Here is an 18,115-nt window from a genome sequence, read left to right as displayed (position 1 = left end):
AAGACTAACGAAACACCTCAGTTGACTCAAATTATGTCGATTGGCCTCTCAGAAAACGCTTTGACATTTTTCCAGCTGTTTAAAGGCCTTGTCAAGTGTGTATATGTAAACGTTTAACCCACTTGGATTGTGACATACTGAATTATAAGTGAAATAACCTGTAATATGTAATCTGTAAACAGTTGCTCATATAATTACTTGGGTCATGCATGAAGTAGATATTCTAACCAACTTTGTTTGGTTCAACAATCGTTTCTTGATATGAAAACTATAGTTTACTAAAATGTATCAGTTTTAATGACTTCAACCTAAGTGTATGTATGTTGTCTGCTTATTTATCTAACACACACAAGCTCACAAAAGCTCATTCAAATGAATGCAAACATGCACCTGCTCAATGGAGTACACTGAAATTTAAATTATTCAAAATACCACTGACCTGAGGCAGGTTCAGGGAATCTCCTTTCACAAAGCAAACACGTTTCCCCCCGCACTGAATCTGACACAAGCACTCATTAAACATCAAACAAACCAGACCAGACCAATCCAGCAAGTTTATTAATTTCTAATTATTGTCTTTTATTACATTGAAAAGGAATTACAATGTATTGATACAATTATATTAACTCTCATTCTATAGTATAATAGTAGTTATAATAGTATCAATAGAATAATTATATCTCAGTTATTAGGATAGAACTAGAAAGATCTACATATTTCAATCATAAATAAGACTGAATCAAAACCAGTCATATGCGTAGCATAGCTTGTCCGGGAATGTCCAGATCACAAGCCTGCATGATGTTTAACCCTGAGAACTAGAACTAATCAAGTCTAGTGTTCTGTAACTGCATCTGTCAGGTCGAATCACTTTACAACAGACACCTTTATAAATGACTATTATAAATATACTACAATTGTCTAACGCACACTAAGTTTCCTACAGAGTATTATGTATGCCTGTAATGATTACATTAGCATGAAATTTCTACAGACATATAACACTAATGCTATTTTGTCTCAGATGCATTATTTTCACACGCGTACAGTAAAAATGAGGTCTTACTGTCATGTTTCAACCGTTGCAGATTGAGGTCAAATTTTACTTCAACATTGGTTGAAGGTGATTGCGCACACACTCACTGGATACTAAATCATGTTTTACACAATGTGTTACATTTGTTAACTAGCAGTATCATTGTGGGAACGGACAGCAGTCTTTCTAAGCAGAAGGATATGCTTGAAGAGTCAGCAGAATGGAGCAAATGTACAAAGCTTATGCTACAACATCATTTTTCGAACATAACAGATTTGTGTTTATCATATTATTCCTCATAGTACAGACATACTCAGGTTATAAATGTACTATAAATAATGTTTGGTTTATGAAGTATGGTATAACCTGAACTCGGAGGATATGAAACGTTTACTAAAATAGGACAAACCATTATGAAATGTCGCTTATACCACAGCAATTAATTATCTCTGACAGTAGTGCTAACTATAAAAGGCATAATTTGTTTATTTCTCAGACATGATCATTTCTGTAAAAACTCTTTCACACATATTTGTATGGCAGTAACTTTAACATACTATAACACGTGATGAGAACTAACTCGACTTGCAGATGTTGTAACTATAAAGTTATAAAATGTCATTCATTTATTTTTTATTTATTATTATCAATGGTCAACCGCTGTGGTATAAGAGGTATAAAACACTTTGGAATATGCTTTATTAGAAAATATTATTCAGCTTTGGGGTGGATAACACAACTCTGCATAACACCACCCCGGTGTTGATTATTTTCCTCTAATAGCACACCCTGTTCTGATCTTTTCCTTACACAATACAGACAGAAAATCCGATCTGGTGAGTTTAAATTACACTGAAAAAAAGTACATATTTAAATTAAAGGCAGAATTTCTACTCAAGTAAAATATGAAAGTTAAACACAAAAAAATAATGGTATGTTCAGGTTGAGCTAATTAAATAGTATTTCTTACAATATAAACTAAAATTTGTTTTAGCAAAATAGACATTATATCAATATTAAAAAGCTACACAAAGCCAGAATCCCTTTTTGAGTGCACTAATATCGAATACATGTACTATACTCCTTTTTTTTTTTTTTTTTGAATAAGCAAAGACATTAGAGACCAAATAGTCCATTGCACAACACTCACTCACCACTGGCTATGTCAGTCATAAATTAATGAAACAAACATAGCAGGCACATTCATAATTAAAAGTTACAGACATTTCTCTAACTTTTTTAAATGAGTCTTTTCAGCTGTGCAAATCTACTCAAGGTAACTGTTACTGTTACTGTAGGTTTCACTCTACAGTCTATCATAAAGCTATCACTAATGTTCTAGCCAGACATAACATTGCATTAGATTACATTATAATAATGATAATGACAGGTTTAGAACAGAATGCTGAGTAACACGCAGTAACTGTGTACCAGTTAGGGAGAGATTATATGCAGAAAGGAAGCATTTCAGTTTGGGAGTCTTTTTCCCCCTAAATACACATACTGACACAGAGAAACATGTAAGAAAGGAATCTGATCTTAGATGTGTGCCCTTGCCCTGGAACTATTACTGTACGCAGGCCGAAACAAGTCCAGCACTAACATCTAAGCACTTGGTTGTCACAGTAGTATATCTTCACTGCAAAAAACAAGACAAGACATATCTTGAATCCATAGTCACATTTATCTATAATTTCTTGACTTATCATTACAATAAACCGAATGCAATTGTATTTCTGGACATACAAAAAATAAACGTTGTTTTATTAGCAGACCAGTCTGCTCATTTTAAGCATTCATTTCTAGAAATAATTTTTTTGCCAATAGTACAAGTTATGCTTGAAAATAGTAAAAATATGTCTAGAAATGGGCTCCATCCTCTTAGATTTAATTTACTGTAAACTTATAATAAGAATCTTAAGATAAAATGGACGAGATTCAAGATATTTCCACTTGCTAAGAGATCTTTTTTTGCACTATTTTACACTTACACTTTTTTTGGTTCAAGTAATATTCAGAGCCAGCTGCGTAGAGGTAAGTGATGAAAAGAAGGGCACAGGTAAAACCATGGGGATTGTTGTATACAAAGGAGCAGGGTTCCAGTAAAAATTGATTTATAATTAAGTAAAAAAAAAAAAAAAACCACTTATAATGACTGAAATGCCCTTAAATGCACCACTTTCCCGAAAGCTTCTGGTTGATTATGTGCAAATTCAGCTGACCAGTGGGAAACCCTGCTAAAAATCATGTTGATATGTCTAAGAAACAATGTTATGGCTTCTGCTTCTTAATGTGACATTGAACTTATAAACCGATATCACATCCCTTCTTCTCCTAGATGCACCAAAATGTTCAATTAAGAGTCATGCATAGGTTACAGTATTATATAAGCAGACATTTGGTCTTGATTCTCGACCAGTAGTATATAAGTTTGGATAACAATTTATTAAAACATTCGTTTTTTTGTTGTTGTTTTTCAAACATTACCTTTTAGCATTATTCGGCTTTCAGTTTCAGAGCAGAGAGGGCAGTTATGGTGAAGTTGCTTTTAAAACATGGGGTTAAAAATGTGCACTGGTCAAGTGCTGTACATTCTTCACCAACAGTAAAGCCGTCTCATTTCCTCTATGCTAAAAGACTGTGGTTGAAGCTAGTCGGCTCCTTTACTTCCTGTTTAAAAAGGGGAGGAAGTGGGTATGTGTGCGTGTTTGTGTAAGAGATACCAGCAAACAGCGTCAGCTAGTACCCCTAGGAGACTCGGAAAGCCTTACGTGCTTGTTTGTGCTAATGGATCCCCAAAGGATTAAATTATCTGCTGATTCCTGAATGCTCTGTCAGTACCAACATGGTAACCTTAAAGAGACAAAAATAACCAGGCCATCCCTAAATCAATTTTAAATTATCCCTAGTAGTCTCAACTATAGCGACCCAAATTGATATTAGTTGATTTAAGTTATTAATCTGGTCCTGTGAGATTAAATAATAGCTACAGTCAAACAACAAAATCACCAACAATTCTGTTGCCCCAAATATATTCAAGTCTCTGGCTTGACTCTGTTCAGTGTTCCTTCAGGCCTTTCTGCACAGGACTATAAATCTGGTATGCACACCACCCAAACCATACAATAATAGAAGCGATACACCCCTGTAGCACCAACATCAGCCCAAAGGTGGAGTAAATAGTCGGGCCAGGGAGCTGAGGATCTGTGGAGGGTGCTATGACCATGGATGGGTGAAGCAGCAGGGCTCGGATCTCTACCTTGATCATATGGAGCTCATCAAGGATGGAGAGGAAGGTGCAGCAGTGGAACCACTGGTGACTGTGCCCCCAGATGTCAAACTTTCCAGGAGAAAAACGTTCTGGGATCTTGCTAATGTTAAAGGCTGCAGACACCACCAGCCAGAAGCAGTGGCGATAGAAAAAGGTGGCCATTGTAGCTGATGGGTAAAAAGAAGAAGCCGGATATGGTGATGGACTGAAGAGCCGGTAGAAAATCGGTGTGGATGATACGAAGAAGGGCAGAAGGAAAACAAGAGTGCGTACAGCATAGCGATACTTCCTCCACTGCTGCCTGGTGTTGCAACAGGTTAACACACAGATAATGGCCACCAGGAAGGAGCAAGGGATGTACAGGTTATCAAAAAATAAGTGAAAAGGCAGGAAGGAGAAAGAAGAGTTATGAGATGGAGCTGAGGAAGGCTCGACTTCCTTTTCCGACTGTGTCTCTGAAATATTCTGTTTCCCAAGCCCGACCTTTGGTATCCCAGCCTGTGGGTGAATGTAGTAATAGTAAGCCAAAGATGAACCAACTGTATAAGCACTGATGGTCCCATAATCCACAAAGAAGCAGATCTCTCTGACAATCAATGACATGGAGTTGAGGAGATGAGCCATACTGCTGGCCAGCAGCAGATAGAAAACCCCGAAGAAATAGTTCCAGGCTGGGTAAAAGAAGGGCTCCCCAGGGGTTGGGGCTCCTTCCCACTCGAATATTTCTATAAAGTTAAAGGCAAAGATGAATATCGGGAGGAAATGAGTCCAGAAGTTTCCGGTCTCGTTAGTAGGCCGGAATGCAGAGACCAGGCACTGTATGAGGCTGTAGTCAGGGAAGCGGTAACCTGACAAAATGAAGTTCTCTGTCACTCTTGGAGGGACGTCGGTGTGACGAAGAAGAGGTAGCGACCACATGGCTGAATGTCGGATTTGGGACTAACTAGTTGACTGGCTCAATAAAGCAATCCATTGCTCGTCTGGTTCTTGTTCATCATGTAAATCTGTTCTACAGAACTGAATCCAAATATCCATCAATAAAAACTAAGCAGGAGAAGCACGGAATCAATTCAGAATTTGTAAAAACTCAATGAAACACTTGGCCATGTAAATAATTCATTGTAAAAATGTCACTCAGTCATGCAGCACAGTTAGAAATCCATTGCAGTGTGCAGGATACCTGCTGAAAATCCCTGAGTGTCCATAATCCTCACAACATCTGAGGAAATCTGCCTCTTTAAGTGCTTTCCTTTTTTGTTCTTTTTTTTAGAACTACAGCAGCAAGTCGTCATAATCCATGAACAACGAGGTTAATGTTTTATCTCTTCAGAGCAGACAAGACCTTATCAGTGAGTGTTGCGCTGACTCTGCCTTGCTCGGGAGCTTTTTACTCACATGTCAGTGTGTGGAAACGAGCAGCGAGAAAGCCGATGCTGAGAATATTTTGCATGGTGATGATGATGATCCTCATGGCCTCGTGCTGAACGTGCTGAGGCCAGACGCACAACCAGACCGTGTTTTATTCATGATCTGCTGTGCATAATTCATCGTTTCTCTTTCCTCAGTAGGGTAGCAGTCCCGTGAGCGCGCTGTCGGATCGGATGCGATGGCACGCTGATTCTGCTGTCAAACTGCAGCTCTTAGACTCCGCATAGACACCCTGAACAGATCCATCAGGAGGAAGATGATGATGTTTCCATCCCGCATCAGTTCGGCGGCGTCGGTGTCACGGAATCCCCGGCTGTCTGTCTTCTATTTAAGAAGCGCTACAGTCTCAGGAGCTGAAAAGCCGTATAAGCGCGCGCTCACTCACACACACTCACACTCACACACACGCGCGCGCGCGCGCACACACTGTCCTTGAGTGAATGTGCGAGGGCGGAAAGAAGCCGGGTCGCCCCGCGCGTGAGCAGAATGCCGGTTGGCTGCTGTGCGCCTGCGCAGTGTAGCGCTGCTGCTCCTCTTCCTCCCCCACAGACCTCTTAATCTCACAGACAGACACCTTACTGCTGGACTGGGCGGAGCTCATCTCATTATCATCTCTCTCTCTCTCACACACACACACACACACACACGCGCGCGCACCTCTCCAGTCAAAATCTTCCCCTGAAGCTATACTTTAATGAAAACGTTTCATTCGTGTTCAAACCTGTATCAGACATTCATTCATTCAACTTGACTTTTCTTTTTTTTTGGTATGCATTCAGTGTTTTCACCTCTCTTGTTTCTCATTTAGTCTTAGTAATAATAAGTAGCAGGAATAGAACACACTGATTGGCGCACTCCCGTTGCGTAAGCGCTTAGATAAGCCAATAAGAATCCGCGCTAAGGAAATAAGGGCGGGTCTTGATGTAAAGCCCCGCCCATGCGGAGGGAGGGGGCGGGGCTGTAGTGCTGGCCACTTGACAGGTGGCCCTGTGGCTGGGTTGTCAAACAGCCCTTCCATTAGCAAAGCCCAGGGCTGCTCCTGCTGCTCCATTAGCCAGCTGCTCTGAGCATTACTGTGTCACACTGCAGCATTCTCACTCATTACAATCAATGGCCAGTGCAATCATGCATTCATTGCATTTCCTTTTTTCCGTTTTGAAAATTAGGTTTATGCTGGACTTCAAACAGGAGCTTAAACTCTTGTGTGTGTGTGTGTGTGTGTGTGTGTGTGTGTGTACAGTATGCACAGTATGCATTTTCTGTTTTAAATTTAACGATTATTAATTGAATTAATATAAAGTTATACATTTTTGCATTTGTATAGCACTTGTTGTGTAGCACAATGTTCATTGACGCAAGGCAGGTTAAAAGAATTCAATTACAGAATTAAAATGTAAAAAAATGAGATAAAAAATTTGTGGTAGGAAAAGGTACACAATCAACAGTGATGACGAAGTCTTAAGAAGAACAAGTCAAGAATTTGGGAGAGCTTCACAAGAAGATGAGTGAGGCTGGAGTCAGTACATCAAGAGCCACTGCACACAAACATCTTCAGGAAAAAAGCTATGACTGTTGCATTTCTATTCAAACTACTCCACTGTGTTTGATTATGTCCTAAGGCAGTTATTTAACAGGATATTATAAAGCATTTGATGCATCTATTTGACAAGCTTTATGGAGATGCAGATTTTCTTTTCTAGCAGGACATAGCATCTGCCCACTGTGCCAAAACTACCACTAACTGGCTTGCTGACCATGGTATTACTGTGCCCAACTGGCCAGCCATACAGGATATATGGACTATTGTCCAGAGGAAGATGAGAAACACCTGACCTTACAATACAAACACACTGAAGGATGCTTTTAAACAACCTGGTCTTAAACGACTTTGTGCTGCAGGCTGATCACTTCCATGCCATGCTGCACTGATGACCAATTTGTGGTGCTTATCAAGTACTGATTGCATAAATGAACATACTTGTCAAAAGTTGGGCATTTCTGTATTGTAAATCCTTTTTTAATTGATTTTAAGAAATATTTGAATATTTTGAGATTCTGGATTTTTGGGTTTATGAGCCGTAAGCCATAGTCGTCAAAATAAAATAAAAAAAAAAGGCTTAAAATATTTTACTTTATGGGTAATGAAATTAGAATGCATGACAGTTTAATTTTTGAATTACATGTTTATTTAAAAAAAATCAAACTTATTTAACTGTATATATGCAAATATTTATATGCATTGATTTTATGCATTTATAGTAGACATTGAAATTATGTTTTTCGAAACCTAACAACCTCAGACAGTCCCAGTTCTCTTTCGAAAAAAGGCTGGCACCATACAGGGGCAAAAATAAATGTACAAACTGCGTGAGGTCACTTTAGAAGAAGGAGGAAGCAATATATCTGGCGCAGTACTGCGTATATAACCCTGATAAAAATCCCCTCATGTTTTTAAGTGCAAACCAAGCTCTCCTGACATAAAATCTATCAGCTAATTATAAATGCAAAAAAAAAATCCAGTGTATGTTCAAATGTCATGTTTTTTCATCAGCTGATAAACCTGGACTTGACTTGGGCTAGTTTAATCTATATTCGAGGGTTCAGCATTTTGAGAAAGAAGAACATTATAAAGGAAGGAAATAAAAACGTTTTTTCATATAATAGTATCAGGTTGTCTCCTACACAAATCTTCAGAGAACAGTGGAAAGGGTTAATACTGGGTGCTGAAAGAGCGCTACCTGTCTAACTCATCACCTGTTTGCTGGACTTGCAGTCTAATTTGCTGAGCTCACAGAAATACGCTGGAGCTTTGAGAATTTGATGATTAGACAGTGGACATTGCTTTGTTAGATAAAGGCCTTGGTAAATAATCAATACGTAACATAACTCTTAGTAAAAGTTGTAGATAAAGTGTGCTACCAGAAGCTGGGGTAGAGTGCAGAGCCATGAGTCATGTACACTGTTCACTGGTCTGAAACCAATTACACAAAGACACGCACAAACACACACACACACACAAATTCTGTGAATGGCCTCAGTGCTGGACTGTTTGCGGTATTGCATTGTTTAGTGATGTTTTGGGAATCTGTGCACATTCGCTAAGATCACAGAAAAATGATTCATTAACGAACAATTCATATTGTTGGTGGGGTTTAACTGCTTCCTTCCCTCTATTCAAATATTGTGTCAAGGCCTCTTTCTTAAAAACACAAGCACACACACACACTCATTTCACACACCAATTTCCCCTGGCCTGGTTTGGTGCCCTGGAGGATGTATTAGACTCTTTTGTGTACTTTGATTCAAATACTTCTTTTGTCACCTTTCTCTTTACTACACATGCACGCACACACCGTTTTTATATTTTTTTTATACTGAGAAATGTTTGCAGGTTATGTAAGCATGTTAGAACTTGAGGGCTATGTGTTGCAGAAGTGTATTAGCGTGCATATACAGTAAATGGAAGTGCGCGCGAGAGGCTGGTTTTTGTGGTTGTGTTAACCTACGTAAAAGGCGTTGCTCTTTATTACACACTTCTGGATGACCTTGGCCGACTGCTGTAAGCTGAAAAAGTGGTGAGAAGAAAAAGAACAGACAGCTTCCACCGCAGGAGATAAAGTGAAGTGAATCAGCCTTTCGAGGCATCTTCTACTTCAGACAGTCTCACTTCTCTTTGACAGAAAAAAACTGGCAGCTGAAAGTCGCAAAAAATAAATAGAAGAATTGATTGAGTTTGCTTTAGAGAGAAAGAGAAAGACAACTGCCTCAGCAAGAGGATCATGAGAGTGTGAAATTCTTAGTGAATACGTACTTCCTTAAAATGTTGATGTTGTACCTCCAAAATCAATGTATTGTACCCATAGTGATGCAGTTACCACTGAATTCTGTTTTGTATCATGTCATAGTGACACAGATTATTATTATAAGTAAAAACTAATTAGATATTTTATTTTTATATTATATATTATGGTTATAACTAATTAGATATATTATCTTTAAAATATATAGACTGGATGTAAATTAGGTAAGAAGATGCTCTATATACATCATGAATTATGGACATTGCACATCTGCACACACCCATGTCCATTTATGGACACTGCATCTACACATTCATGCATATTTGCACACTCCCTGCTACAACTAAAATTTTCTATATTTTCTATACTTGTATAGCTAAGTTTTTTATATTTAATATTTCGTTCTTTTGTTTTCAAGTTTGTTAAAATATTTTATTGATTATTTTTTCCCATAATTTATTTCTTATTAATAATTAATTTTTTTAAGGTCACGGGTGGTTGTATAAGAATTTCACTGCTTATTGTACTGTTTATGACTGTGTATGTGATAAATAAAATTTTAATTTAAAACAGTGAGTGGTGCAAGATTAAAGTAATGAGAGTTTTATAAAAGAATGACAAGTATTTATGACCTCAAATGCGAACACAACTTTGTTATCAGTGTGGTTATACATTTTATTTCAATCAAGCAGTTTTTATTGAATGATTGTTTTCTGGTTCTGTCAGTGCTGCAACCACTTCACATTACAGGAAGTGATCTATTAAATTTAGCAGGTGTAATAATAACACGTAACACTACAGCATGAAGAATTAACCTGTAATCAGTTTGTTATAGAGAGAATTGTATAGAGACATGATACAAATGTATACAGAAAGAGGAGCTAAGGAGAAAAGGCAATGCCAGATTCAATCCTTTACAAATGAAAGACTGACACCAGGACATCAAGACAGAGAAAAGAATATTTAAAAAAATACCCATATAATTTATTATAGATATACTAAAGTGTTTATGTACTGTACATAATATACAGAATGTTTTGGTTCTGTTTCTAAAGGAGAAATGGGACCTTGTGTATCCACAGCCATAGTCTCTTATAAAACATACACCTTAAAGGAAAACACAACCACCATCATATGCAAGTATCAGAACAAATAGTTTACTTTGTAATTTTTAGACAAACCTGATACTCAATGATTTCGCGATTTTTCTATTTCTACACGGAGTGCTAAAGAAGAGGACTCCACAAGTACTGTAGGCCTGTCGGTGTGTGACTGGTGGTGGTGGTGATGGCAGCAGTGATGGCAACTGAAACTGAGTTGAGGCACACAGCAAGCTGATGCAAATTTCATTCATTTGAATAGAACACCACCACCTCATGTATGGAACTAGAGTGAAGAGAGTACTGGAAACAAGACAATGTACAGAATAAATCGAACCTAAAGAGCAAAAACAAAAGCAGCACAAGATTTAAGCTAACTTGATTCAAAACACATTTTCAAATTGAGTTGTCCTTTTTGGTTGAGACCTGTTTTTATGTCTGACTCAGTTGTGGTGGATCTGGAGCGAATCCGGGAACACTGAGCACTATACACAACTAGACAGAACACTAGTCCATCACAATACACACACACACACACACACACACACACACACACAAAATTTCACACACTTATTCACAGTTAGGGACAGTTCAGAGTAGCCAATCCATCTGCCTGCATGTTTATGGACCTGAAACTGGAGGCCCTAAAGGAAATCTATGGAAACATTAAGAGCACATGAGACAGTTAACATGAGACAGTCACGCGAGCTCAGGAGCAGGCCATCAATGTTGGAGCTGCAACTCTGTGCCACTTTCTGTAGCTCTGTTTGTTTATGAAATATTTTGAATCATTTCATAAGCCATAAGCCCCTTACCCTTATCTTCATAATGTCTGGAATGTTGCCTCTGGCTCAAGGCCTTAATGCATATTATTCTCTGTTTGAGTCTTGACCTGATTCCAGTCCAATGTAATAGCAGACCTCTTTGATTTCTGCAGTAATGAAGAATAAAAACAGATATGCGAGAATTATATTACAATACGCAGTAATTGCTTTGTTTTTTAAATGTCTTTCACGTCTTATGGTTTTACCTCTTTTTTCCTCATCCTCTTTCTGAATATCTTTTCTCTGCTCCTATTTTGCCTCATTATGTCTTCAGCTGGCTCAGTAAAGAATGTTTCTTTTAAGCATGACAGAGGACTGTTGGACATGATATTTTTCTTCTACTGTATTTTTGGTGGTTGAAGCCAGTCGCTGCACACTGAGAGTGATCCAAGCAATCTTTGCATAATGGCCATGGCACACTTACATTCATCTATATCTGCCATTCCTTTTTCCAGTGAAATCACTGTAACAGTTTAAACCCCAAAGGCAAATTGCAGTAGCAGCACACCCTTTTCATCAGTCCACCCTACAGGAAGAGACAGAAGCAATCCCATTTAAAAAAGATCAATAAATCTGTCTGGGTCTGATCCAATAAATTCATCACCATTGTGTCTGGGCTAGATAAAGCTGGATGGTATAAGTTTCCCTTATAAATGCTTTTCAGATAAACGTTTCAAATAAATCACAATACTTAAAATAATTCAACCAAAGTTAAAATGCCCAAAGCAGGCCATTCTTTAACCATGCCACCACTCAACAGTTCAGATGTTCGAGCATGTTGTGGAACAATATGTAAAGTAGGTGAAAGATTGTAACAGCTGCATGTTGGGAGTAAAACGATGGGGGGAGGGGTGGGGCATAAAATAAAAATCCAAGAAAAAGGTCTGGAAATATGTAGGTGAAGCTTCGCTCGTGGTGGTTTTCAAAGTGTGCTATGTGAACCACAGCCAAGGGATCCATGATTTTTTTATATGATGTATAAAGCTGGAAACGAGAGCCTATTATTATCAAAGGTATTATTATATATTCATAGGCTCTTACAGTTATTAGCCTGCTTGGCTGGTCACTTGAATTGACTGGAGTCGATCCAAGCCTCAATAACCTGAGAACAAGAAGGCCTATGAATAATGTTAACCTGATCTTTAAGAGCTCTGGTGGCAGAAAGTACAGAAATAGACAGCTCAATGGCTTCATAAGTGGACGTTAATATCAGGAAGTTGGAATATTAACAACAAATGACCCAAATTAGAAAAGAAATAAAAGTCTACTTTGGTTGTTTGCCAGCTTGAGAATTTTTATTTGTCTTTCTACACACATCACAATATTTCAGTGTTTTAACGTTTCATCAACAGCATTTAAACCACTATGATGCATATTTCTGTTTTAAGCCATATCACACACAGTGTCCTGACAAATCTGCTTTAGCCTGGAATTAGCAGCCGTGCTGCCTTTAATGCCATGTGCACGATCTGTGGGTGTGTTTGAACCATGGGTAGATTTAAGTTCGTTTTATTGATTTAATGCTTTTAATGTAGAGTCAAGACACATCTGTTTCCTCTTGCATATCATTCCCAGCGGAATGTGCTTATATAAGTTTATTCCTAAATTTATTTATTTATTACAAGCACTATGACATCAGCCCTATGTCGTCATAGTGTGTGAAGGGCTCTGTTGTTTTCCTAAGCATTTTCCCCCCTATTTTGGGCTTTTGGGGGTCTTAACATGTTTAAAAACTCATGAAAATTGGCAGACAGGTTGGAATCTGCTGCCATTAGGACGGCTGAGAGTCTGACACGAGATTGCGCAGGGTGCTTGGGCCCACTCATCATTGCTTGCAACTATATTTTATTTATTTATTTATTTATTTATTTATTTATTTATTTATTATTATTATTATCTGCTAGTTTTATTATAGGTTTTGTTCCTAATTTTTATGTTTTATTTTAACCTTGTAAAGCAATTTGGGCAGTTGTTTTAAATTGCTATATAAATAAAGTTTAGCATTACAGTATATTTCTCATATCAATTTTCCATGGATTCAGAGCTTACAAGAAATGGGACATAAATATTCAATTTAAGGGAAAAGAAGGGCTTTGTCTAATGTGTCACACTAATACGATTTTAAAAATGCTTTTATTGGTTGCATCTAAAATAGTTCTATGCCAATCGATTGAAAAACAAAGATTTTTTTCTACAGTCAGGTGACCTGGTAGCCTTGCTGAGGTCTGACCGTCTAACAAAGAATGAACTTGTTTAAACTGGTACACCACCTTCGCTAGCTGGTAAACGATATTCCAGCTAGCTTCATATGTGACTAAATTGATCAACAAATGTTTGAGGTTTTCCAAGTGACTCTACTGACTGCGTTAGTAGTGTGGTTTCCATTTTATCAGCAGTTACCAGCTGATAAGTAGGGTGAAGTTGGGTGAAGTAGGGTTAAAGTTCTACCCAGAAACTAATATATAATTTGATTTGCCGTGCAGCAAATCTGTATATTGCATGAATTATATTTATATAGATTAAAACCCTTAAAACCCAAGCAGCAGAGATACGTGTCGGCAACTTGACATATGGTAATGATGATTAAAAATATATATGTGCTTATATAGAAGCTTTTCTGGTGTGTGTTAACGTGGAAGCTTCATACTTTAAACTGTGGTTTTTCGGATATTTCAGGTAGAACAAAAGTTATCATTATATAAAAGGTCATAATATATTTACATTTTATTAAGGGTCAATTTTACCACTACCAAAATATGTGAATGAAGTTGCAAAAATGTAAAACTTACAAAATAAATAATGTTTTTTTTTTTTTTTTTTTTGTCATAGAAACAACCGAAAACAATCATAGAAACTGTGATTGTGTATTTTTGTGGTACAGTATTTCTTTGCCTTTTTGTTTCAAATTTTTTTACTCAGTCGCGTTTGGGGAAGTTGGTTAAAAGTCAGTTCATTATATTGCTGAAAAAAAGGATGTGTCACTCTATACTGCACGATCCCCAAAATAGCCCTACGTTTAAAAAAATCAGGCAAAAAAAATACAGGCTAAAAGTCTCTGAGCTTTAAGGGCTATGAAAGGTGATTCCATGAGTGTGGTGATTATGTTCGTGTTGATACCATTTATATTCATTTACGTACAAATTGTACGTAATGATACATAAAACAATATGTTAAAATAGTGTCCTTTACAACAGCCTATGTACATGATAAGTACAATCTAAAGCGCTTAGAAACCAGCACTGTGCCTGCTACAGCCCTGTAACTTGCTTTAGACAACAGATAATAGTTCTTTGGGGAAAATTGCTTGCATTATTTTGTGAATGCATTTAAAATCTCTTTCTGTAAACATCCTCTCTCATAAGTCATCTATTATAGATTATGAAATATTTACATAACAGTGTCACATGCTGTAACATTCAATCAGTCCTATCATCCGAGCCCTTTCACCCCTGTGAGATACAGTACGTACAGTCAGTGGAATATTCATAACTAACTTACCAGTCCTCAATAAGGAAATCTGTTTCTTGATAACATTATTAAAATCAATAAATTCATTAATACATTATTAAAATAAAAAGTATTACAACACCCTTAATCTACCCATGCCATTAGCATGGATGCTACAGTAGTTATACACATTTGTTCTATCTGCTGATTCTGTGGCTTAAACCACTCAACCCTGTTACCTTAAATGTTGCCTTACATATAGGTTATCATATTATATGAACACTTAAATACATTTTTTCTTAGCTTCAAAATCAGTTTATTTTTAAAGCACTAATAAAAAAACAATTAAAATCTGGTATTTTCACTCTCACTCACTCATCTTCTATACCGCTTTATCCTGTATTCAGGGTTGCGGAGACCTGGAGCCTATCCCAGGAGACTTAGGGCACAAGCCAGGGTACACCCTGGACAGGGTGCCTATCCATCTCAGGGCATGCACACATATACACACTCACATACTATGGGCAGTTTGGGAATGCCAATTAGCCTAATCTGCATGTCTTTGGACTGTGGGAGGAAACCCACCAAGCACAGCGAAAACATGCACACAGAGATGGGAATCGAGCCAGTACGAGTTAACCCGTACAACACCGTGCCACCCGGGTGCTTTTTAATATGAGAGTCTGCATGTTCTCCCAGTGCTTGGTGGGTTTTCTCCAGGTACTTTAGTTTCCTCCCACAGTCTAAAGACATGCAGATTAGGCTAATTGGTGGTATAAAATTCAAATCCAAATTTTATTTGTCACATACACAGTCATACACAGTATGATATGCAGTGAAATGCTTATACGACCGCCGGTGACCTTAAAAAAAATAATAAAAACTTATATGTAGGAAATAAATATGAATAAAAAGAAATACAAAAGAAAATAAATTTAATAGTAAAATAAACTGTACAAATAAGGACATAATAAAAATATTACAAAATATAGAAATATAGAAGAAAAAAGTATATATATATATATATATATATATATATATATATATATATATATATATACAATTTTAATGTGACAATGGTTGTGCAAATATGCATAAAAAGTGACCAAAAAGTGACTTATTAAAGTACAGACTATAATAGTATAGTATAGACTATGAGACAGTGGGTGAGGGAGCTTCTTGCTTGGATTTTAAGAACCGAAGTGGCAAAAAGTGTCCGCTAGATGGCGATATTTACTAATTCTAATAACGATGAAACTGGTTTTCCTTCTCTGTAATTGCACAGTAACTAACAGGAATGTGTCCAGGCATTATATTATACATGGGATGTAAACAAATAGATCTAATATGTCTTGGGTTTGAAACAGTGTGCATTGCTGAACTTTTAACTGCACTAAAATAATTAGTCTGCCCTTTCTGCATGCTCTCCTCTTCCTCTTCGCTGGGTGGAATGTAGCATCTTATATAGAAAAACTACAGAAAGAAAGGCAGAGAAAAAGCTTTTTCATGGCCAGCTGTGGCATAGCCATTATTTTCATTAAGTGCTGAATTTACATTTTTTTTTAGTAGCTGTTCATGGGAACTCTCAATATGTGCTCCAAAGAGGTCCTGCTGCAAGTGAAGGAGGTCATCACTGGGCTGAGAAAACAAAACACACCTTGCAGAGACAGAGCCCAAAGATAAGGAGTGTCCAAATCATGAGTGTGGTACATACTTATTAAAAAGGAATGCACTGGTGATCTCAGCAACACCAAAATCCCTTGAAAAGCCACAAAAGGGAACTAAGGTAGCTGATCACAAAACCATTTCAGTGGTGAACAACCCCCGGCATAGACAATTAGCCAAGTCAATAATGCTCCAGTGGACAAAGACATATGATTGTCTACTGTACATCTATGATTATGAAACTCCTTCATAAATGTTAATACATGGTATTGACCTTAAGATGCAATTCATTGGTAACGCTCAAGAAAAGAAAGGCCAAATCATTTTTTAAATTTTTTATGTCTTTGTACTGATGACCCTTTGGTAAATTTTATTGGCTCCAGACTTTATACAGGTATACTAATTAGTATTAAAAATAACCCTTATATTTTTTTATAACTCTTATATTAGTCTGGCCAGACAAATGGCTCTGTGTGCATGGAGTTTGCATGTTTCCCCCCGTGCTTGATGGGTTTCCTCCCACAGTCCAATGACCTGCAGATTGGGCTAATAGGCATTCCTAAATTTCCTGGAGTGTGTATGTGTGTGTGTGTGTGTGTGTGTGTGTGTGTGTATATATGCCCTGTGAAGGAATTGGCACCCCATCCAGGGTGTACCCTGTCTCGTGCCCCAAGTCTCCTGGGATAGGCTCCAGGCCCCCCGCGACGCCATATACAAGATAAAGCGGTATAGACAATGAGTGAGTTAGTTTGGCCAATTACTTTTAATCCTGTGAAAATAGAGAAACTTTGTTAAGAAAAAAATTTAAATAAAAAAAAAATGGATGAAAGTGCAGATTTTGTTTAACTAAGATTTAAGATTTACTTAAGTCTATTGGATGCAGTAAAATTTGTAATGCACATAGATATACAGTATATACTGTAAATAAGCAGGTCCTCATTGATTTGATGAAACATACTGTAGTCTTGATAACTTACCAGCATTAATAAAATGGTGAACAATGTACCAAAAAAAAAAAAGTCAGCTGCTAGGGATTTGGTGACACTTGATTACTTCAGTCTTTTCTGCTTTTAGCTTTTCTCCAAAGGTTACAATGACATAAGCGTTTCTCACGCTCTTTTAGACCTCCTTCTCTTCCTCTGCGCTCCCTCAGAACTTCGGTTCCTCTTTGCATTTTCCCTATGGAGTTAGGCTTCCGTTGATGATTTCAACTTTTTAAACTATCCTCACTTGAGAACCACAAATGTTCTAATTATTTAATTATAAGAGCTGCAGTAGTGGTGACATCACAAAAATAAAAATAAAAAAAAGCATAATCCTACCAACATGATGAGATCAAATGAGATTAATTTGACATCACTCTTCTCAAAAGAACTCCTTTAAATAAAGTGCTCCAAGTACAAGTTCTACAAGAATCCCTATTGTTGTTTAATAAGCCTGCCTAGAAAAAGGTTTAACAAGTCTTCACTTTATGGTCACCTCCATATCTATTGTCATCCTTGAAGAGACGTTACTCCATCATTGATTCATTCATTTACACACCT

At 37.3% G+C, this 18,115-nt stretch overlaps 1 protein-coding gene across 1 annotated transcript; it reads right to left on the bottom strand.

Annotated features, from left to right (window-relative positions):
• Positions 1–578: 578 nt before the first annotated feature.
• Positions 579–6,308, bottom strand: paqr9 (progestin and adipoQ receptor family member 9). Its single transcript, XM_053513983.1, has one exon. The coding sequence runs from the start codon at positions 5,223–5,225 to the stop codon at positions 4,095–4,097; it is 1,131 nt and encodes a 376-aa protein (XP_053369958.1). The 5' UTR covers positions 5,226–6,308; the 3' UTR covers positions 579–4,094.
• Between the last annotated feature and the right edge of the window lie 11,807 nt (positions 6,309–18,115).

Source organism: Clarias gariepinus, chromosome 1, assembly GCF_024256425.1.
Source record: "Clarias gariepinus isolate MV-2021 ecotype Netherlands chromosome 1, CGAR_prim_01v2, whole genome shotgun sequence".
NCBI classification, from domain to species: Eukaryota; Metazoa; Chordata; class Actinopteri; order Siluriformes; family Clariidae; genus Clarias; species Clarias gariepinus.
This window is presented reverse-complemented; position numbering and strand designations above follow the sequence as displayed.

Coding starts and splice junctions, on each gene's coding strand:
- paqr9 (XM_053513983.1), bottom strand. CDS start 5,225: ATGTGGTCGCTACCTCTTCTTCGTCACACCGACGTCCCTCCAAGAGTG.